The sequence below is a fragment of the Panthera uncia genome, assembly GCF_023721935.1.
Source record: "Panthera uncia isolate 11264 chromosome B3 unlocalized genomic scaffold, Puncia_PCG_1.0 HiC_scaffold_1, whole genome shotgun sequence".
Classification (NCBI taxonomy): domain Eukaryota; kingdom Metazoa; phylum Chordata; class Mammalia; order Carnivora; family Felidae; genus Panthera; species Panthera uncia.
In genome coordinates this window covers 73,785,267-73,808,079 of record NW_026057582.1, presented here as the reverse complement: position 1 = coordinate 73,808,079, position 22,813 = coordinate 73,785,267, and the positions used below count along the sequence as shown (strand labels likewise).

Below are 22,813 nucleotides of genomic sequence, written 5' to 3'. Positions count from 1 at the left end.
TTGAGGGTATCTGACTGGAGTTTTTAGAAGATGCTCTGGGTGAGGGGTTGCAGAGAATGGCTTCTCAGGAAGTAAGAGTACAGAATGTCAACCAGTATGGAAACTAATTCACCAGCACAGACAAGATGGTGGTGGTGTGGACTTTGATGACACCTAGCTCAGAGAAAGTAAAGTTGTACATTTTTAAAGGAATATTACCAATAAAATAAAGCCAAAACTAAGGGGGAATTAAACAAAAAACAGTATTAACATATGTACTGTCTACTACACAGATTTCTTATCCTAAAATAACTAAGGCTTGGCTCCAGTTTCCTTGGAAGGCACAGGTAACAAGAACATGTTCTCTCAAGTCTGTCCCTTCCTGTCTCTACAATTCCCGTTTGTGGTCCTTCATCAATTCCCCCTTGTCTGGAAGCCCGGGACCAAAGCAGGGCCCTGGTCACTCCCAGTGGACAAAGAGTGGAGCCTATGGTCCCAAGCCTACCTAGAATGCCAATTACATCTCTTGGGGCACAGAAAGTGGGTAATAAGCATTACAGAAACAAATGTTTCTTCCACTTTCTCTCATGTTTCGATAACACTACTTCCCTACAAAAACATTTTGGAAATTTCTTGGGGATTATTTTAACTATTGCTTATTCTAGAACAGATAGGAAAAAGGGATTTTTATTCTCTGACCCACAGAGATGTGTCTGTCACTTTTAGACGCTCTTTCAGCACTGGCTATTACAAAAATAAACATCTTCTAATATGCTGGTTAGATGATAGAAAAGGTGATGTAGTGTTCAAAATGCTTCTTTTCTGGACTCTGACAGTTTAGACGGAACCCTGTAACTTAGTGTTTGAGAGTGAAGACTCTGGAGTCAGACTGCGTGGGCTCAAATCCTGGCTTTTCTACTTACTGTGCACTTTCCAGCAAGTTTATTTAACTTCAATAAGCCAGAAGTTCATCTATAAAATGGGAGTTTGGTAACCTCCAAGGAATTTGAAATTGGTGAAATATGATGAGAACTGTTTGTGAATACAATAGAAGGCTTCAAAGCCTGGGCTGTTCCAAACTTCCAGTTCCTCCCATATCATCTGTCCCCTTCACATCTCCCCAAAACATACTCATCAACATACATTCTATTGCACAGACACACATGCATACCACACGCATTCACACCGTAGGTGACAGCCTGCATTCTTGCAGAAAGTGTATTTAACCATTATAAGGAAATTCACTTTACTTACTAAAATAAAATCTTTCTCATTTAGTACAGATTAAAACAACTCCTAGGGGCACCTGGGTGGCTCTGTTGGATGAGCATCAAACTTCAGCTCAGGTTATGATCTCACAGCTCCTGAGTTCAAGCCCCGTGTTGGGCTCTGTGCTGACAGCTCAGAGCCTGGAGCCTGCTTTGGATTCTGTGTCTCCATCTCTCTCTGCCCCTCCCCTATTCGCGATCTGTCTCTCTCTCTTTCTCTCAGAAAAAAAAAAAAAAAAAAAAAAAAAATTCTGGAAAGGAGTAACTGGATCCCAGACCTTGCAACTAAACTCCATCACCCTGCAGGCTCAAAAAATTTCAATGGCTCCCCTTTTTCCATAGAAAAAAATGATCCACCCTTTTTTTTTTCCAGGAGTGCATGAACTCCCAGAGCCAGCTCAATTTATGTCCACTTCCTAATTGTGGGAAACTTGGATTCTACCAAATGTTTCCCAGACAACTGCTTGAGTATAAGGAAGGTAAGACCCGGTAAGGGAAAGTTCAGACTCTTTCCCAACACTGGAAATGGGTCCGTTGGATTTGAAGCAAGTGAATAAGGTTCATAATATATTCTCTACAAAAGTTTCCTAAGTGTTGGCCTCTGTAACCAGCTACTGGGCAGCATTTATAAAGTGGACACCAGGGGGTAGCAAAATCTCACTCTCCCAGTTCCCCAGCAGTAATGACAAGGAAGCCAGAGTCTCCTTGACTTCAGGGCCCATAATCCAGTGGTGGAAATGAACTCCAGCTCCCTACCTCTAACTCTGCTGGAAACATTATCACTAAAGTTTGCTTGCCCTCGATTTTTTTTTTTTCTTTGACACCATGGAGCAGAGGGATCTTCTTGTCTCCAAGAAGAATCAACAATTTCTCTTCTTTTCCAGACCTAGTGGAGTGGAGAAAGGATGGAGTTTAGCTTTCAGAGGTAGTGAAAGAAGAGCTCATCACCTAGGCGACGCCCTCCTCTCCAGCGGTTCCAACCACTGCCCAGAGGCTCCAGCCTCCTGGCCTCACAGGTGCTGCACCCACTGGCAGGACGTTTTCCAAACGTCAGTCCCCACCCGCAGTGGCACATGCCTTCACGCCCCTCTCTGGGGACTATTTAGCTTTCCGATCTCCTCTCAAACGTCCACCCTTGGGAAGTGCCACCCCCACCCCCACCCCCTACAGGGCTTCCCTTTGCCCGCTCGCAGGAGGAACAAAAGCATCTCCCGTCTATGCCTAAGCCTCCCCTGCTCTCCTGGGAAACCCTCGCAGGGGCTTCATTTCACATCCAGATGCAGTGGAGGATGGGTGAGACTAGAACTTTCTTAACTAGACTACCCCTCTTTGCTGCGCCAGATAACCATCCTCACCGCCTTGAGCCCTAGCGACCTTGGGAGACTTGTATCGCCACCCCATAAGAAGGAAGGGTCTTTCGAATCATGGGATCTGACTCGGGGAGAGGGGCGGGGTGTCTGATGCCTTCCCTCCGCCAGCCGAAAATGGAGAGACATGATGCAGAGGGGAAGGGGCAGGGAGAAAAGAATTCAGAAAACGTCTGCCAAAGTGCACACCCCTGCAGGAGGATTTGATCCGAAGACCCTGCTCCCCTTCCGTCACGATGTTCACCCCCACCCCCACCCCAAGCCTTCCCAGCTCCCTAATTCCGCCTATCCCCCCGCCTCCGCCCTCCCCTGGCCGCACAGAGGAGCCCATTGTCGGAGCCAGAAGGCTCGAGGCCGAAGGAGATGGGAGGGAAAGAGGGCGGGCAAGCCCCTGGAGGGTGGAAGGAATCCCCTGATTTCCCTGCCCTCAGCTCCACCAGAGTCGGCAGGGGCCTGGGGGTCTTTTCCGAGCTCCAGGTGCTGCCGAAGTCTGGCAACCACGGGGAGTACAGGTTCCCGGGCGAGTTACAGACGGGAGGCGCCGGCCGCCAAAGGACCCCAGTCCTAGGCTAGGTACCCCAGAAAATTCACGCACGCCCCACCCTCTGGAGTGTCCCTTGCGGAAGCTAAACTGATCCTGCAGGGAGCGAGGCGGCGGCGGCAAAAGAGGGGCATCCTCGCCAAGGCGGGCGTCCGAGGGCCAGGGTCGGGGCTGCCCACTGGAGGGCGGGGCGGAGGAGGAAGCGCGTTGCGGGAGAGGGAGGCAGATCTGCTGGGGCGTCGGGGAAGCAGCGGAGAGGCTCCGCGCGGGAGAAGGAGTCCCGGCAGGGGGTCCGGCGCGGAGGCGGAGGCGGGCACTGAAAGGCGGGGCGGGGAGGGGCGGCCGTCTCGGCCCTCCCTGGCGGGGCCCCGCGGCCTGGGAGCCCGGGCGGGCCGATCCGCCACCGCGGCCGGAGCTGTCCCCCAGCCAGACCCGGCGAGACGCGAGCGGCGGGAGGGAGGCGGCGGCGCGCCCGGCCCCGCCCGCCCGAGCGTCGGACGCGGCCCCGCGCCGAGCCATGGTGAGTCCGGCGTCGCAGCCCCGGTGTCCCCCTCTGCCTTAGCGCAGCCCGCTCTGGGCCGCCAGCCCCCAGCCCAGTGCCTCCAGCGCCTGCCTTGGTCTGTCGAGCGCTTCTGGGACTCTCCTCCCGCCCATCCCCCCCTTCTTTTCTTTGGTCTGTCTGCCCCACTGTCTGGCTCTGTCCCCACCGGGTATTGCTCTCAATCTCTTTCTTCCCTTCTTCTCCGCCCCCTCCCCCATCCTCCCTTTGGTCGCTCCCCCAGTCCACACGCCTCCCCCCGCCCTCCTCTGTCCCGACCTGTGCCTTCCTTTGCAGGATCTTCCCTCCCCCTCCGGGTCCCAGCTCCTTACCCGCGGGAGACCCCTGTGGGTTGGTGCTGCAGTGGCCCTGGAAGGGGCCCGGCCTCGGGTCATGAGAACTGACCTGCCTGGAACCACCATTTTCCATCCCAGTCCCCAGCCCGGTGAGCTGGGCCCACCCATCCGGCCCTGGGGGACTGGCCACAGCTGTGGCTGGGCTGGGGCCAGGGACGTGGCCAAAGAGGGAAATTCCCGTGGAGAAAGACGGGTTGCTTCAAGATAGTGGACAGAGTGGGGAGGGGGCGTGACGCTGCCAGAGCAGACAAGAGATGGGGGGGTCTGGGGAGAGTGCCCCAGGGCTCTTGCTGCAGGGAACAGAAGCACTGTCTTAGAGTCCTCAGCTGCAGAGGGGAGGGAGCACCAGCGGGAGCTCCCCGCAGGAGGTAGGAGACTCTGGCAGCAGCAACTTAGGACACAGGAAGCAGGGTGGCACTATTAAGGGGGAGCCCCTACCAACAGGAGTGGACACTATTCTGGGAACTTTCACTCCAGAAGTTCTCTCTGAAGAATCATTCCAAGTAGTGAGCACTGCCAGAGAGAGCGCCCACTCCACTGCAGGGGAGTGGGAGGTACAAGGCTAAAGGGGCGCTCACTGCAAGAGTGGAGGAGGGGGGAGGCCCTGCCAGGGGGCGCTCACTGCAAGGAGGTGGGGGGAGGAGCACTACCGGGGCTGCTTCTCTACAGAAGGAAGGGCACCCCCTGGCAGGGAGGCTGGAGCAAGAAAAAAGAGGAACTGGGCCAGGGAGAGCTGACTCAGTCTCTCTGGTCTCCTTTTTGGTCCTGGCCGACTGGAGGCCCGGTCTCTGTGCTCCTGCCCGCCGCCTCCCACCCCAGACCCCTCCTCCCCTCCTGCCGCTGCAGTTTCCTGTGGCTGAGACTCTCGCTCAGCCATGAGCTCACCGCCCCTAATGGGTTGCAGCTGCCTCGCTGCTCCAGCTCTAGCTACCCCCTCCTGGCCTCCGATCGGACAGCCCACTTTGCCTCACCCTGCCACTCTCCACTCTCCCCTCCTCCCACCTCCCCCCGCCCCTCTTTGCGCTAGCCGCTAGCCGGGTCCCCGGAACACTGAGGGGTCTGTCTGCTCGCCCACACACCTTGGGGCTGGGTCTCCGCGCTGACGCACTGAATGTCCGACTCCGGAGTGGCTGCCCTAGCTTCTCAGAGGGTCAGGACAGATGGGCAATTGGTAAAATATGCAGTTTTGTCTGCAGGGCAAAGACAAAACTGGGGGAGGGTGGTCATAAAGAACTAGATGAACACGGCAGTGAGCATCCCCTTGCCCACTTAGAGCGAACAAATCTGATACAAAGAACTTCAAAGCCATCTTGAAAGAGAAATTAGTATGCAAAGGAATTTAGCCTGAGTGGTTGTTTAGGGTACACATTGGAGAAAGATACCCATTGATTCACCTAGGGAGGCAAATTTAGAGAAAGCAGGGCTGAGTCTTTTGAGACAGTGGCTACAGGTGGAGTTGGTGGAGAGGTCCTACTGGAATCAGAAAATACATAACATCGAAGCCTCCTCCCTTCCCCACATGTCCCTTTTGTGACTATTTCCTCTTTCAGCTGTACCCACCCCGTTCTTTGTAACCCAATCCCCCATGTGGGGAAGTGGGTGATTCCTTTAGAGCCACTCTGAGAGGGAAGAGGTTGCTAGAAAGACGCCACAGACAGCCCTTTAGTCCTCCTTCTTCCCACCCAATGACCATCTCTAGGAGATGATTGTTCATGGATGGTGGCACCTCCACTTGAGATGGAGCTCCCCAGATGGTAGACCCTGTGAGGAGGGGCTTATAGGATGGCTGTGCGAAAGCTCTCCACCCTTCAGAACTCTCTCAGCCATCACTGAATCTTCTGGTGGCCCAGAGGCCTGTCTCTCCCTGAGGAGTCCCTATGCAATCAATCGTCCCAACTCAAGAACCAGGAATGGCCCTGAGATCAGAGACATTCACCAAAAATTCTCCCTGGCCCTCCAAAGCCAACGTCTCAGAGCTCCAGTGTGGAATACACCACTAGTCCTATGCACTCTGACTGATCCAGTCCCACCGGGGCCATCCCAGACTCATTCAGCCACCATTTCCTGAGTGTCCTCTCTGAGCACATAATGTGCATGAGGTGGCCCCTGGGAGTCACTCCCAGCCCCATACCAGGAGCCATGCTCTCCAGGGATCTGCAGCCCGTCTTATCTCTCCCAGGAGCCCGAGCCAGTGGAGGACTGTGTGCAGAGCACGCTGGCCGCCCTGTACCCGCCCTTCGAGGCAACGGCCCCCACACTGTTGGGCCAGGTGTTCCAGGTGGTGGAGAGGACTTATCGGGAGGATGCGCTGAGGTACACGCTGGACTTCCTGGTGCCCGCCAAGCACCTGCTTGCCAAGGTCCAGCAGGAAGCCTGTGTGAGTGGCCCCTAAGACCCACTGTCTCGCCTCAGAGACTAGCCAGACTAATTTCCACCTACGCCAGCTCCCAACACTGATGGCCCCCAGAGGCACAGGCCACTAAGATACTAACGCACACAGACACTCATCTTCCCCAAATATTGACCCCTAAAAAAAATATCAACTCCCACAGTCCCATCAGACCCAATTCCAGACATTTCCCCCCTCATATGGATTTCTCAAGATACTAACTCCCCCAAACAGGACTCAACAGAGATCCTTCACTTCTGCTGATATAAAGACTCCTAAGACTCCTAGGAGTCTCTGATCCCTCTAAGACAATGGCATCTGCTGACCATACCATATGTAATGACTCAGTTGTTACCCTCCCACGCATGGAACTTGTTTGCCAGAGAAGCTTCCTACTAGCAGAAAACTGAACAGTCCCAATCCTCCTCTGCTACATGAACATCCCTCCAGCTCCCCTGGGATTGTGACCTATCAGGCCAAAGGCCAGCCCTGCCTAGGGTGGTCCCATTCTAACTGCCTTCTCCTGCTGGCTTCATCAGCGGGGGCCTGAGCGCAGTCCCACCTCTCTCCCCAGGCCCAGTACAGCGGTTTCCTCTTCTTCCATGAGGGCTGGCCCCTCTGCCTGCACGAGCAGGTGGTGGTGCAGCTCGCAGCCCTGCCCTGGCAGCTGCTACGTCCAGGAGACTTCTACCTGCAAGTGGTGCCCTCAGCAGCCCAAGCACCCCGCCTGGCACTCAAGTGCCTGGCCCCAGGGGGCGGGCGGGTACAGGAGTTGCCTGTGCCCAATGAGGCCTGTGCCTACCTATTCACACCTGAGTGGCTGCAAGGCATCAATAAGGACCGGCCAACAGGTCGCCTCAGTACTTGCCTACTATCTGCGCCCTCTGGCATTCAGCGGCTGCCCTGGGCAGAGCTCATCTGCCCACGATTTGTGCACAAAGGAGGCCTCATGGTTGGACATCGGCCAAGCACACTGCCCCCCGAGCTGCCCTCTGGACCCCCAGGGCTCCCCAGCCCTCCACTCCCTGAGGAGGCCCTGGGCACCCGGAGTCCTGGGGATGGGCACAATGCCCCCGCTGAAGGACCCGAGGGCGAGTACGTGGAGCTGCTGGAAGTGACACTGCCTGCAAGGGGGAGCCCCACAGATGCTGAGGGCTCCTCGGGCCTCTCCAGGACCCGGACGGTACCCACCCGAAAGGGTGCTGGAGGAAAGGGCCGGCACAGGAGACACCGGGCCTGGATGCACCAGAAGGGTCTGGGGGCCCGGGACCAGGATGGGGCACGCCCACCTGGTGAGGGAAGCAGCACTGGAGCCTCCCCCGGGTCTCCCCCTGGAGCTGAGGCTCTCCCAGAAGCGACAGCCCTAGAGGTATCTGAGTCTCCAGCAGAGACATTGGGGGAATCCTCTGAATCTTGCCCCCTGAGGCCAGGGGAGGTTGGGGGAGGGGCAGGCCAGGGGGCTGAAGGACCACCCGGCACCCCTCGGAGAACAGGCAAAGGAAACAGGAGAAAGAAACGTACTGCAGGCAGAGGGGCTCTTAACCGAGGAGGGGACAGTGCTCCACTGAGCCTTGGGGACAAGGAAGAGTCCAGCCACCAGGAAGTCCATGTCAGTCTGCCCCCGCCAAATGAGCAGGAGCTTCCAGGATGCAACCCGGTTGAGGAGGAGCACAAAGGCTCAGAGAAGCCAGAGTCTGAGCTGAAAGAGGAGCTCGGACCAGCAGACAAAAAAGAGTCTCGGCCCCCAGAAGCCTGTGGACCTATAGAAGAGACGGCCAGAAAGAAGGAGCAGGAGGGCCCCAGCCTAGTATGCATAGCAGGTGAGATGGCACCAGAGCTGGTAAGGCAAGGGTCAGCATAGATTGGGCCAAGGGAGGGGGCTAGAGGAGGAGCTGGGAACCTGACAGCCAGAACCCTCCCCACCTCAGGCCCAGCAGCTCTGCTTGTGTCTGTGCAGGACCCACAGGTCCAGAAGGGCTTCCATCAGACCCACCAACACCACCCTTGGAGGCTGTGCAGGAAATGAAAGGGGACAGTGTCCCAGAAGAGGCCTCTCCAGTCTCCATCTCTGATGACCCGGATGTAGCTTGGGACTTGATGGCATCTGGATTCCTTGTCCTGACTGGTCAGTGGGCATCAGTGTTAGGAGGGAAAGAGAAGCAACCAGGGTGGGCTGTCGAGGGAGGCAGGGTGGTTGGGAGGCAGCCAAGGCCTGCCCCCAGCCAGGACATACTGTCCATTTTGTGTCCTCAGGAGGGATGGACCAGAGTGGGCGAGCTCTGCTGACCATTACCCCACCATGCCCTCCTGAAGAACCCCCACCCTCTCGAGACATGCTGAGCACTGCTCTTCATTACCTCCACTCATTGCTCAGGTAACCGAGGCCCAGCAGCGGCACCCTGGACATTAACCTCCTGGTCATGAGGACCCTGGCCCCCTTTCTTCTCAGAACACTGACTTCTTGACGTCTAGGATACCTAGTTCCTCACCCGTCACATTTTTAAGTCATTGACTGCTGACCTTGCTGACCTCTAACCTCCAGGATATCTTCATCAATCCTCAAAGTCAACATTGCTGACTTTCAATACCCTAAGGCACTACCTAGATTATCGGGGTATTGATTTACTCACTCAACAACTATTTACTAAGCCCCAAGAACCTAGTAGGCATCATGCTATGGACTGAAATTGAGTTCACACCCTTCCAGAGCATAGAAGTCCTAATTTTTCAGACCATGATCCTATGATTTAGTAGCCATGTGAATACAGACTCCTGAATGCTAGATCACTGCCTCTTGGACACAAACTCACACTTTGGCCTTTTGCCCATTGCTTCCCAAAAGTACCAGGAACTAACTTCTCCTGAGAACTAGTAACAGTAAAGCCAGACCCTGGGCCACTATCCCCTCAATACACACACAGGTGCATACACACTGCCTCCTTGGCTCTTCTGCCCCCACAGGCCTGATCTCCAGATATTGGGGCTGTCCATCCTGTTGGACCTTCGAAAGGCACCCCCACTGCCTCCAGCACTCATTCCTGTTCTAAGTCAACTTCAGGTAACCAACCACCCCTTGACACAGGTATTTCTCCTGACCATAACCCTTCCCCGGTAGCCTGGAATGGCACCCAGTTGCCCGCAGTTTAGGGCTATTCTTCTTTGCCCTTAGGACTCAGGAGACCCTCCTCTCATTCAGCGTCTGCTGCTTCTCACTCATGATGACCCTCTGACTGAATTCTATGGACTTCAGGTTTGAGCTCCTCACTCCCAGCTAGTCCCCCTTAATAGTGGAGAGAGAAGAGCCCCAGGCTGGTCCCTGAACCCCTGGTTGGCCAGGCCAGAATCCCCTGCCTTCACATGTCTACAGGGAGCTGAGTTGGTGTCAGAAAGTGATCTGAAAAGAGTGGCCAAGCCAGAGGAGCTGCCGTGGGACTTGGGAGGTCACAGGGAACCCTCGCCCAGCTACTGGGTAGAGACACACCAGGTAAGCTTCACCACCCCTACCCAGGACACTGGGAGCCAAGAATGACCCAGCTCAGAAAATTCTGGGAGAGAGAGGGCGGATCTGAGACATGACCATGGGGTTGAGAAAAAGTGATTTCCTTTCCATTCAATTCAATAAGGTTTTTTTTAATGTTTGTTTATTTTTGAGAGAGAGAGAGAGAGTATGTGAGCGCAGAGGGGCAGAAAGAGACGGGGAGACAGAGGATCCCAAGCAGGCTCTGTGCTGTCTGCACAGAGCCCGATTCACAGACTGTGAGATCATGACCTGAGCTGAAATCAAGAGTCGGACACTTACCAACTGAGCTACCCAGAGGCCCCTCAATTCAATAAGTATTTATGGCTCACAACCCATGATCACAGTATTAAGCATGTACCATGGGCTACCGGGGAGATGAGAGGAGTATGTTAAATGTTTGTTTTTTTTTAATGTTTATTTATTTTTGAGAGGGAGAAGGGCAGAGAGAGAGGGAAACACAGAATCTGAAGCAGGCTCTAGGCTCTGAGCTGTTGGCATAGAGCCTGATGCGGGGCTCGAACCCATGAACCATGAGATCGTGACCTGAGCTGAAGTCGGATGTTTAACCGAATGAGCCAGTCAGACACCCCTGTTAAACAGGTTCTTAATGTGATATCAAGCAGCATATGATTTTTGGTGGGACATAAGTAAGAAGCTATTGGAGAAGAGTGTAAGGTAGTTTTACTGAGGTTCTGGAACGAGCTGACAGTCATGAAGTCTGCTTCTAGTTCCATGTGACCTAGGGCAAATTACTGTACCCCACTTCCAGAGATGGTACCCTTTCTGCACTTATTCCCTGCACCAACATCCAGGCCTCAGGGTCTTCAACGAAAAAATAGAGCAATTGTGATATAATCTCTGATTCTGTGAATCTAAGTGCTGTGGACATTCAAGAAAAGACAGGTGAACATGATCTGAGCTAAGTATGAAAGAGGGTTTGTAACATGGTCTCTAAACTATGCATCAAAGGGGATGTCAGTCTGAACAGGCAGAGAGGAGCATTTTATAGGGTGAACACCTAGCGCACATAGAGGAAAAGGAGACTTACATTTACTAAGCTGTATGCTGTACCAGTCCCATGCTAAGTGCTTACTTAGCATCATCTCTTTAAACCTCGCAAAATCCTGTGTGTCTTCTCCTCACTTTACAGTTGAGGAAACTGAGGTTCAGGGAGGTTTCTGGACCTGCTTAATGTCGTACAGTTAGTAAACAACAAAGTCAGAAACTAACTGAGCATTGTCTCTGTAAGAGTCTCTGGGACTGCCCCACCTCTATCCCTGTGTGTGTGTTTCAGGAAGTGGCAAGGCTGTGCCTCCTGTGTCAAGGTGTGCTGTGCTCTGTGCGGCAAGCCATTGAGGAGCTGGAGGGAGCCGCAGAGCCAGAAGGAGAGGTAGGAAACGAGATGGGACAAAAGGGTTGGGATGGGGGCTCTCTAGTGGAACGCCAACATTCAACTGCTCCTTGCCCCCAGGAGGCTGTAGGAATGCTTGAGCCCCTACAGAAGGTGCTGGCAGATCCCCGACTGACGGAGCTGCAGAGGGATGGGGGAGCCATCCTGATGAGGCTGCGCTCCACCCATAGCAGCAAGTATGAGGGGGGATGGGAGGGGGTGGGCGGGTGGACATGGGGGTATGGAGACACAGCAGAGAGCTGTCAATAAACCTTAGCTGCCAGATAATTCTTACTGAGCAGGTATCTGGACAGGAGAGTATGCATTTCCACTTATTATAATTTTCACATTACATCCCTAGGTGCTAGTTATGATTACAGACGGATTTGGAGGATGAGAAATGTTAAATGCCTTGGCCAAGATTAGTCAGTAATTCAGTCAGGATTCAAATCCAGGCCTGTACTCTGACCCATGATGCTGTGCTACATCTCATACTAAGATGCAAGGATGGAATGGGGTGGGGGCAGGGAAGGGTTGATAAGGGCAATAGTTCATTCTGCCCCTCTCTTTCCCCAGGCTGGAGGGCCCTGGCCCCGCTACACTGTACCAGGAGGTGGACGAAGCCATTCACCAGCTTGTGCGCCTCTCCAACCTGCATGTACAGGAGCAGGAGCGGCGGCAGCATCTACACCGACTCCAGCAGGTGGGCCTGGACCCCCAGACCTCTCTTACTTGGCCCGGGAGCCTGGCCTCCAGCACTCCCTTTTCTGCTGACATTTATGGTTGATAGTGTTCTCCTAACCTCCTTCTTCTCACCCCACCCTGGAGGATGGTCTGGTCAGTGTGAGATTCAACAAGGGAGAGATAGCATCTAAGGACCAGCAAAGAAGAGAAGCCAGATCTCCCCTGCCCCACTGTCGATCTTTGATCAAGAATCCTTAGAGACTGTGAGATGCTTGGGTGCCCTAGGGGATTCTGGGAAGAGCTGATTGACTCTAGCGTGCCTATTAGCTTAAAATAATAAATGTCTCTTGGTACCAGCTCTTTAACTACACTTCTACCCAAGCTCCCTCAACTCTTTATACAATGTCTTCCCCAAACCTGAGGCTGGTAAGGTCCCAGCTTCCTCCACTTTGGAAGGAGAGGGTAATGGAAGATGCTAAGGCCTCTTATGTGGGGAAGATTCAGGGATAAGGCTGGCTTTTCTGAACCTTCATTATTCTCCTGGGGTTAAGAGCCCCACAGGGATCATTCTACCATGTAGGGTATGGGGGTGGTTTGCAATCTGATTGTTCCCTCAGAGCCCCAGGCATGGTGAGTGAACACCTCATGGACCTGCATGTGGGCATCAGGGGAAGAGTCATCGCAGGGTCAATGTCAAAGTGGGGGACAGGGCTTTCTGTTTTCTGGGGTTTCCACATAGTGCCTTCCTCCATCCCAGTATCCAAAGGGTGGTATCTCTTACTGTTTTTTTGCTTGCTTGTTAGCTGTTTTCCCCATTTCAAAACCGTTAGCACGCAGGATTTGGAGTCTAAAGTTCCCAGCTTGAGTTCTAGCTCTGTTAGGAATGAGATGTTGCACAGATCTTGAAGTGTCTCTGAGTTCTCAAGTCTGCATCTTTAGAATGGGGATGATAATGACACTGATCTCTCAGGGATGTTGGGATGACCAAATGAATTCAGCAAAGGACAGAGAAGTGTTTATGGTTGGGCTCTAATTATTAGGAACATCCTCAGACTTCTCCTCAGGCTGTTCTATGCCAGCTTCCAGCCTTTCCTCAGAAGAAAATATTACCATCCCTTTTTGGTTAAATATTCCAGAACTAATATGAGAGTCCTTAGATCGCCATAATAGGCAACTAGAGGTGGACACACGCACCCACATTGACACACACACACACACGTGCGCGCACTGTCTTGTCTCTCCAAGCCAGGCCCCTGGGACCCCTGCCCACTTGTCGTTGGACTCAGTGAATGTGAAATTTCTCCCAGCCCCCTCCATTATCCAGAGGATCCTCATCCACCTCAGGCCCACACCAGCTTTATCTATGTCACCTGCAGACAGAGCCCTGGAGCCCTCATCCTCCTCCCTCAGTGCTCCCTGCCAGCCCAGCTTCCCCTTCTTCTTGTGCTTTATAAATGATCTCTCACTAGAGCTTTGTGGGAACTACTACCAACCAATGTTACCGTTCCCACACTACAGCTGATATGAAATGGTTTACACAAGGGTCCGTGGATTAGGGTGGTGGGGTTGGAGCTGGATTTCAGCTCTCCTTCCCACCACATGGCCTCCTTCTCCCTCACGGCCCTTCTGTGCCCCCTTGTCTGTCTTAGGTGCTACAGTGGCTCTCAGGCCCTGGGGAGGAGCAGCTGGCAAGCTTTGCTGTGCCTGGGGACTCCCTGTCTGCCCTGCAAGAGACAGAGCTACAGTTCCGGGCTTTCAGCACTGAGGTTCAGGTGAGAAGGGGGAGAGGGGCAGGTGAGGAGAAGCACGCGGGGAAGGAGGGGCAGACTGACTAGGCCTGAGGACGGGGTCTGAGTTCAGCCTTCCTTCTTCAGGAGCGCCTGGCCCAGGCCCGGGAGGCCTTGGCCCTGGAGGAGGACACCACCTCCCAGAAGGTTCTGGATGTCTTTGAACAGCGGCTGGAGCAGGTTGAGAGTGGCCTCCATCGGGCCCTGCGGCTACAGCGCTTCTTTCAGCAGGTGTGTGCAGATCCTCTTCTGGGCCCACCATTGCCTGCCTTCTGCATGGAGAAGCTGATCAGGTAGTAGCTAAAAGCAGGGACTCAGGAGACCATCTCCTTTGATTCTTGGCTCTGCCACTTACTTGCTGAGTGATCTGGGACAAGTTTCTAAACTTGAGCATGCCTCCATAGGCACCCACCTCACAGGGCTGCTGTGAGGATGACATAGGTAATATATAAAAGCACTTAGTACAGAGCCTGCCACTGATAAACACGGGGTAAGTATTGGCTCTTCTCACATCCAGGCCCCTTTGTCTCTGTACCAGCTTGGAGTGACACGGTTAGGCAGTGGTGCTGGGATAGTGAAGATGTTGCACAGATCTTGAAGTGTCTCTGAGTTCTCAAGTCTGCATCTTTAGAATGGGGATGATAATGACATCCCTCTCTCAGAGGGACTCTCAGAGGACTAAGAGGGTGACGGGCACTGGGAAGCCAGCGGCAAAAGAGGACAGGAGCTGTCATTGGGCAGCATGTGTGAGTGGCACAGAACCTCACTCTTTCTCTCCCCATTCCCGACCACCCGCTTTGGCCTGGCAGGCACATGAATGGGTGAATGAAGGTTCTGCTCGGCTGGCAGGAGCGGGACCGGGTCGGGAGGCAGTGCTGGCAGCCCTGGCCCTGCGGCGAGCCCCGGAGCCGAGCGCCGGCACCTTCCAGGAGATGCGGGCCCTGGCCTTGGACCTGGGCAGCCCTGCAGCCCTGCGAGAATGGGGCCGCTGCCGGGCCCGCTGCCAAGAGCTGGAAAGGAGGATTCAGCAACACCTGGGAGAGGAGGCGAGTCCACAGGGCCACCGGCGACGACGGGCAGACAGCACTAGCAGCGGAGGGGCCTCCCGGGGCCCCCACAGCCCCTCGCCCAGCCTTAGCTCCCTGCTGCTCCCCAGCAGCCCTGGGCCACGTGCAGCCCCATCCCATTGCTCCCTGGCGCCCTGTGGGGAGGACTGTGAAGAGGAGGGCCCTGACTTGGCTCCAGAGGCAGAGGGCAGGCCTCCAAGGACCGTGCTGATCCGAGGCCTAGAAGTCACCAGTACTGAGGTGGTTGACAGGACGTGCTCACCCCGGGAACATGTGCTGCTGGGCCGAGCTGGAGGTCCAGACGGGCCCTGGGGAGTAGGCACCCCCCGGATGGAGCGCAAGCGAAGCATCAGGTGAGAGCCCAGGCCAATCAGTGCCCAAGAGGCAGGCCCAATGGCCCAGCAGGAAAAGACTACGAAGTTGTTGGAGGTGGTGACTCCCTCCCGTGCCCCCATCTCCTCTGACACTACTTCCTGTTGCTCCTGCAGCGCCCAGCAGCGTCTGGTGTCTGAGCTGATTGCCTGTGAGCAAGAGTACGTGGCCACGTTGAGTGAGCCAGTGCCACCTGGGCCTGAGCTGACTCCTGAACTGAGGGGCGCCTGGGCTGCCGCCCTGAGTACGCGGGAGAGGCTTCGCAGCTTCCACCGGACACATTTTTTACGGGAGCTTCAGGGCTGCGCCACCCACCCCCTGCGCATTGGGGCCTGCTTTCTTCGCCACGTGAGTGACCCCTCAAACTTCTTCCAGGTCCTCTCCCTTCTCATGCTTCAGCCCCATCCACTTGTCCCTCCTTCTCAGTATCCATTCCCCGCCACCTCCCAAAGTATGTGGTCCAAGACTCTGGGGCCCAGTCCTGTTCTCTGGGCCCCTCTGGATCTCCTTAGCCTGTGTCCCTGTCCTCGAGTGCTGCCTGGCCTTCACTCACTACATGGAAGCCGGTCGTTTCCTAGGCAGACCCAGTGGCCCATCTCTCCTCTGCGTTGTAGTGAGGATGGGGAGGAGGAAAAGGAGAGGCTTGTCTCTCACCAGATAATGGCTTGTCTCTTCTCTTCTGGCACAGGGGGACCAGTTCAGCCTTTATGCCCAGTATGTGAAGCACCGACACAAACTGGAGAATGGTTTGGCTGCACTTGGCCCCCCAACCAAGGTAACCTTTGCTCCAACCCTCATGAGAAGGAGAGGGGTCAGGAGTACCCAAAACGTGCCACCCTCAAAGTCTCTCAGGGAAAGAAAGTTTTCCTGGATGTGCCCAGGAACATCACCTACTAATAATCTCCCAGAATTGCTGAGGGTGGGACAAACACCGGCCTGGAAGCCAAGTGAGCATGCATTTTTATCCTGAGGGACTTTGGGCAAGACTCTTGATTTCCTCTGGGTCTCTGTTTCTGCATCTGGTCAATGGGTGCAATATACACTCTGTCTAACTCACAGAGTGCTCTGAGGATCAAAAGACTTTACATCGAAAGATACGAAAGTGATGTCAAAAGTTAAAAGCCAGAGACTGTAAGGGATAATTTGTGTTCCTCTTTCATTCTCCTTCAAGATAGAGGATGATTGACTCTCCTGCAGGCCCCCTACCTGCTTTCTTCCTGGAGAAAGTTTTCATCTTACCTTTGGCTGTATCTGGGCTTAATCTACCCCTGAAAGCCTGGACTACTATCCACCTTCCCTACAGAACTCAGCCCCCACCAGCTCCAGCCCCCACCCTCCTCATCCCTGTCTGTCTCCTCCCCAACTAGGGCTCCACAGAGAGTGGCCCTTACCTGCCCCGCGCCCTGCAGCAGCCCCTGGAGCAGCTCGCTCGGTATGGGCGGCTCCTGGAGGAGCTCCTAAGGGAAGCTGGGCCTGAACTGAGTTCTGAGCGCCAGGCTCTTGGGGCTGCCGTGCAGTTGCTCCGGGAACAGGAGACCCGTGGCAGAGACCTGCTGGCCGTGGAGGCAGTACGTGGCTGCGAGGTAAGGCCATGGCTCATCACTCCAGTTCAAACGGTCTAGCCTTGTGGCCTTAGATGCAGTGTGGCTGGTGACAAGAGAACTAGACTCAAGGTCAGAGGGCCCAGGCTCTAATTCCTAATCAGCTAGATGGCCTTGGTCAAGTCACTGAACTTCACTGGGCCTCAGTGTCCTCATCTATAAATAAAGAAGCTATGTCCTGCCTGACATCCCATGTGCTTTCCTGTTCCATTCCCAATTCTTCTCTTTCCTTACCTACTCTGTTCTTCCTCAACACCCAACATATACCTTATTCTCCCCTACCTCGTTTCTTTCTAGCCCAGAAGTTCCAGAATATGTAGGGAACCTGCCTCCTCTAGGATAGACCTCTTTCCCCTTCAATTCTTTGCTGATTCTCTTCCGGGGTCAGAATGGTGCTTTATCCCCAACGTTCAAAGATTTCCCCACTATAACCCTGTAACCACACTATGGGAGGGGGAGGCTATAACCCTACTATACAGCGTACCTTCTGTCTTGAAAGGCAGGGCTATGTTACTAGGCCAGGTGCGCTGTGCATGGTGACCATGGATGGATTCTAGGTCAAGGCCCTCACTGATTTCCTAACTCAGCCTGAGAACCAGTACATTAGGCCCCTTGCCCTATAAATCTCATTTTTACTCCCCACAAAATATACTCAAAGGGCTCCAGGGCCAATTATCTTTCCTTTTCCTTTCCCCAGACAGATCTGAAGGAGCAGGGACAGCTCCTGCACCGGGACCCCTTCACTGTCATCTGTGGTCGAAAGAAGTGCCTTCGCCATGTCTTTCTCTTTGAGCATCTCCTCCTGTTCAGCAAGCTCAAGGGTGCTGAGGGGGGGTCAGAGACCTTTGTTTACAAGCAGGCCTTTAAGGTACAATGCTAGAAAGGGGAGATTTGGAGAGGGACGGGACAAGAAACCATGCTCTTCTTGAGAACTCAAGATGTTTTGGACATTCAACCCCAACCGAGGTTCAGAATCTGCATCATCTAAAACAGGCTTTGACCTTAATCAACCATCAGGTTAAGGTGTTGGGGGAGTGATAGAAACTCCTGTTACTGTCATTGGGGTTTTCCTTATCATTCATGTGGGACACTCACGAGGCATTCTAACCCAGAATGGAGGAGGACCTTTCCCATTAAGAATATATGTTTTCTGAGTTAGGGGTGGTCCCTGGGGGTCAGGAGAGAGGACTCTATTATCTATCTGTCTATCTATCTATCTATCTATCTATAGCTTGAGTTGATGGAACGAGTAGAACTGAACCCAAGATGAGGGAGGCCTTGCTTCAGGAAACAGCTTTGGTATTCAGATAAACATCAGTAGAGACCTCTAATCCTAGGGGCACCTGGCTGGCTCAGTCAATAGAGCATACACCTCTTGATCTTGGGGTTGTGAGTTCAAGCACCACGTTGGGTGTAGAGATTACTTAAAAACAAAATCTCTAGGGGATGTCTGGGTGGCTGAGTCAGTTAAGCATCTGACTCTTGTTTTCAGTTCGGGTCACAATCTCACAGTTTGAGGGATGGAGCCCCACATCAGGCTCTGTGCTGACAATGTGAAGCCTGCTTAAGATTCCCCTCCCCCACACATGCATGTTCTCTCTCTCTCTCTCCCTCCCTCTCTCTCTCTCAAAATAAATATTTAAAATAAAATAAAATAAGTAAAATAAAATAAAATAAGAGACCTAGAGGCCTAGGTCAGGCAGTGCGGCATGATTCTAAGGGTTTCTAAACTTTCCTCCCCTAAGTTCGTTCCAGCTCTTTAGGGGCGAGTACAGTATAGGGAAAAAAGCCTAGGTTCGGAATAATGTAGACATGGGTTTGAACCCTCTTTCTCTGCTAAGCTGTGATAAACCCTTGGGCAAGCTGCTTCCTGTCTCTGGGCATTCCCCGTCTGTAAATTATGGTTGTTAGGAAGCCTACATGTAGAGCACTTGGCATATGGTAGGTGTTGAGCAAACATTTACTGAACATCCACCAGATGCCAAGCTAAGTGTAGTGCTTTTCCATGTGGTACCATCTAGCCAGGATTCACTCTGTCTTCACCCACTCTCCTCCGCTCTTTCTCAGACTGCTGACATGGGGCTAACAGAAAACATCGGTGACAGTGGCCTCTGCTTTGAGTTGTGGTTTCGGCGGCGGCGTGCACGAGAGGCATACACTCTGCAGGCAGCCTCACCAGAGATCAAACTCAAGTGGACCAGTTCTATTGCCCAGCTGCTGTGGAGACAAGCAGCCCACAACAAGGGTACCGGGCAGGGCCAGAGGAGGGTGTGCTTGGGGTCAAGGTTATGGCAGGTTAGCCAGAGCATGTGGAGACCACTTGGGAAACAGGGTGTGGGATGGAGAAAGAATGACTTCGGAGATGATTCAAGATCTGACTTGAGAGAGATTGCTGACATAGAAATTAGTGTAAGGTGTACCAAAAGGAAAGAGGAAGCTACCAATTTCAGGAAAGCAAGAGCAAATGGAGGGGCAAAAGGGAATGAGGGACAGCTCACTGGACCTGGGGTCCAGAATGTACTTGCTGGGTGACATAGACCAGTACGTGTGTTTCTTTTTGGGGTTTTTTGGTTGGATTTTTGTTTATAATTCTCTGAACCTCATTCCACTCATCTGAAAAATGGAAAGTAACAGCTACATTTTAGTGTGATAGGCCCGATTAAATAAGGTGATATATATGGATACACTTAGTAAATTATAAATGTATGTAAAAATGAGGGGTTTGCTCTTAATGTCCACAATAAAGGGCAGAAGGTGAGTATGAGAAGGTGGGTGGCTGGAATGCCAAATAGGCAGAATGCAACAAATAAGATACAAGAGACGGATGTCTGAGGAGGAAGTCTAGGACCACCATCACCATCCGTGTAGTAACAGTCGACAGCAAGAGTAACAGGAGATAGCAGATGAATGAGAATTGGCAAGGAGCAAAAGAAGTGTCTCCCATTCCAGTGCTAGGGCTTGGAGCGAAGAGGGGCTGAAGGAGGTTGGTAACAGGGTCTCTGTTCCCTAGAGCTCCGAGTGCAGCAGATGGTCTCCATGGGCATTGGGAATAAACCCTTCCTGGACATCAAAGCCCTTGGGGAGCGGACGCTGAGTGCCTTGCTCACTGGAAGAGGTGAGGGCCAGAGTGCTGGGGGGGGTGGCCCCCAGAAGTCAAGACCTTGAGAGTGAGGGCACAGTGGGGAGGCATGGTGGAAAAGTAAGGAAGGGTAATGAGTGGACATGTCCTCCCAGAAATTGTGGGACTGACTGGGAGGCCCTCTATGAGACTGAGGGTCACTTCAGAGAGCCGGGAGGGCTTTCCCACACCACCACCCCACCACCACCCCCCCTCTCTGCAGCCGCCCGCACCCGGGCTTCCGTGGCCGTGTCATCCTTTGAGCATGCCGGCCCTTCCCTTCCCGGCCTCTCACCGGGAGCCTGCTCCCTGCCTGCCCGCGTCGAGGAGGAGGCCTGGGATCTGGACGTCAAGCAAATTTCCCTGGGTGAGGCACCTCTCAAGGGGTGGCTCTCAACAGCTGGGTCATCGTGGTGATATTCAGGCTGCTTGCTGCTAAGCAATTCCTTTTTCTAGCCAAGTAGCCCAGTTGCCATGACAACTATGTACAGCTTCCCCATTGCTAAAAGAGCTTTCCATCTGGTTGCTAGGGTAATGCTTACAGCAGCCTGTTGCTAAGAAGCACTTCCTCTGTACCTCTCTCTCTAGCTCTCCTTGAGTTTCTATGGAAACTGCTCAGCTTCCTGTTGTACCCTCCTGGTTCACCACGGCAATCCTTATAGTTTCCTGTCGCTTCTTCCCTGGTTGCTCTAATGATGCTGCTGACAATTTCCTGCCTCTTGGTAGGGGGGTTCTCTTGCAAATGGATTGCTATGGTGACTCACAGCTTCCTGTTGCTATGGAGCTTTTTCTTCCCTGATGGAGCAGCTTGGTTGCTTAAGGTAATCTAGAGGGGTTCTATACCCTGCTCTCACCCTAGCTTCCCCTCCAGCCCCAGAAACACTTGACTCTTCTGGAGATGTGTCCCCAGGACCAAGAAACAGCCCCAGCCTGCAACCCCCCCACCCTGGGAGCAGCACTCCCACTCTGGCCAGTGGAGGGATCTTAGGGCTGTCCCGGCAGGTAAGTCCCTGCGTTAGGGCTGGGAATGGGGTGATCTCTTCAGCCACTTTCTGGGTGGGATATTATGATCATTCAACCCACGGGGGCAGGGGGAACTAATGAGCCTGTGCACCCAGCAAGAGCGCAGGTTGTATATATTGTCCAGTCTGCCTTCCTCCTCTCCCACAGGCTTGGCTGAGAGGCATCAAGGTCAGAAGTAAAAAGGAATCTTAAGTAAAGAGCATAGGGGGCACCTGGCTGGCTCAGTCAGTTAAAAGTCCGACTCTTGACTTCGGTTCAGGTCATGATCTCGTGGTTTGTGGGACTGAACCCCACGTCGGGCTCTGTGCTGACAGCATGGAGCCTGCTTGGGATTCTCTCTCTGTCTCCCTCTGTCTCCCTCTGCCACTCCCCCACTCATGCTCTCTCTCAGGATAAATAAGTAAACTTGATAAAAAAGTAAACTTAATTTAAAAAAAAAAAGGAGCATAGTGCAGGAGTGGATGGAAAGGGGGTAATGCCAACAGCATTTGGACTTGGATTAAATCAGCAAAATTCAGGAACTTTGAGGAGGAGGACAGAGAGGTGAATTGGCAGGCTTAGGAGATGGGGAGGAGTATAGAAAAGACGTTTCCTTAGCCTTTAAGTTCACTGCACTTCCTCTCCTTGCAGAGTCATGCCCGAGCCCTGAGCGACCCCACTACACCTCTGTGACCTGGGTGAGTCCGTACCCCTTCACTACATCCAGCATGCCTTCCCTTTTGCACGTGCTGCCCTCCTCCCGGCTGCTTGGAAGTCAGCTTCTCCCCTCTCCCAACCCATCTCCCTCTTCTCTTCTGGCTTCTAGAGAAGACGGAGAACTTGGCTCCAGCCTCCCTCTCAGCACATTTTGGTTTGGGATGGCAGTGGGACATAGTGGAGGACTGGAAGGGCACTGAATGCTTCCTTTCCTCTGCTTCCTGGACAGAGAGGAGGTCCAAGGACCAGCGTGTTTCCCTGCTGCTATCTCTAGCGCTCTCCAGCCGAGTGCCTTCCTGCAGGAACCAGAGTGACCACACTTGCTTGCCTTCATACTCCGGAGGTGGAGTATGATCCCTCATCCAGTCCTGCCCCATCCTGGGCTGCTGCATACTCCCAGGACACGGCTCCATGTCAGCCTGAGTTCTCCCCTTCGTCCCATCCCACCCCGACTCTCCCTGAAAACACTCATCTCTGCCAGGTCAGCTGTTGTTCCTGGTGACTCCATTCTGGGGTGTCACAGGAAACAGAGCTATGCAAACCATTATAGGAGGGTGGGGTGGGGAACTGCAAACTTTATACATGTAATTACTGTTATTATAATACTATTGTTATATTAAATGTATTTACTCACACTTTGTCTCAGCAGAGCTAGAGCAGACCTCTGCGTTGAGGTGATACTGCTAAGTTGAGCACTTCCCCTTCCCCAACCACTAACTAGAACACAGACAATAAAACCAAGGCTTCGAGGTACCCAGTACCCATACAGACCCTGGGTGTAGGAGAATGTGCTTCTTCACAGTGGCGCCTAGAGGCTTAGTGCACCCTTTGAAGTTTCTCCTCTCTCACTGCACCTACTTCTTGAGGCTGAGCTGGTCACAGTCAAGCTGGAATCCAGCACAGTCCAGCGGTTCTCAAAATGAGGTCCTTAGACCACAGTGCATGAGAATCTCCTAGGCTACTTGTTAAATGCTAATTCCTGGCCCTGCCCCAGAGCTGCTGAAGCCAAAAGTCTGAGGGTAAAGCCAAAGATTCCTCATTTCTCATTAAGCTCTTTGGGTGTGATTACTAAGTGCCTGAAGTGAATTATTTCTGAACAAAATGGCTGAAGGAGGAC

General features: G+C 53.4%; 1 protein-coding gene across 2 annotated transcripts; it reads left to right on the top strand.

Moving 5' to 3' along the window:
• The first annotated feature begins 3,295 nt into the window (after positions 1 to 3,295).
• Positions 3,296 to 22,329, top strand: ARHGEF40 (Rho guanine nucleotide exchange factor 40). 2 transcript variants are annotated; one of them, XM_049613165.1, is made up of 24 exons: positions 3,296 to 3,675; positions 6,229 to 6,426; positions 7,013 to 8,258; positions 8,396 to 8,563; positions 8,692 to 8,812; positions 9,400 to 9,496; positions 9,608 to 9,688; positions 9,806 to 9,922; positions 11,253 to 11,348; positions 11,430 to 11,545; positions 11,925 to 12,051; positions 13,682 to 13,804; positions 13,907 to 14,050; positions 14,629 to 15,239; positions 15,375 to 15,606; positions 15,947 to 16,033; positions 16,626 to 16,841; positions 17,557 to 17,727; positions 18,927 to 19,104; positions 19,870 to 19,974; positions 20,201 to 20,344; positions 20,849 to 20,979; positions 21,631 to 21,677; positions 21,926 to 22,329. In XM_049613165.1, exons 1-23 carry the CDS (start codon positions 3,673 to 3,675, stop codon positions 21,670 to 21,672), a joined length of 4,554 nt encoding a protein of 1,517 aa, XP_049469122.1. In that variant the 5' UTR covers positions 3,296 to 3,672; the 3' UTR covers positions 21,673 to 21,677; positions 21,926 to 22,329. The 2 variants fall into 2 exon arrangements, with proteins under 2 accessions (XP_049469122.1, XP_049469123.1); XM_049613166.1 differs by lacking the exon at positions 20,201 to 20,344 and having other exon boundaries at positions 3,363 to 3,675.
• The last annotated feature ends 484 nt before the right edge of the window (positions 22,330 to 22,813 follow it).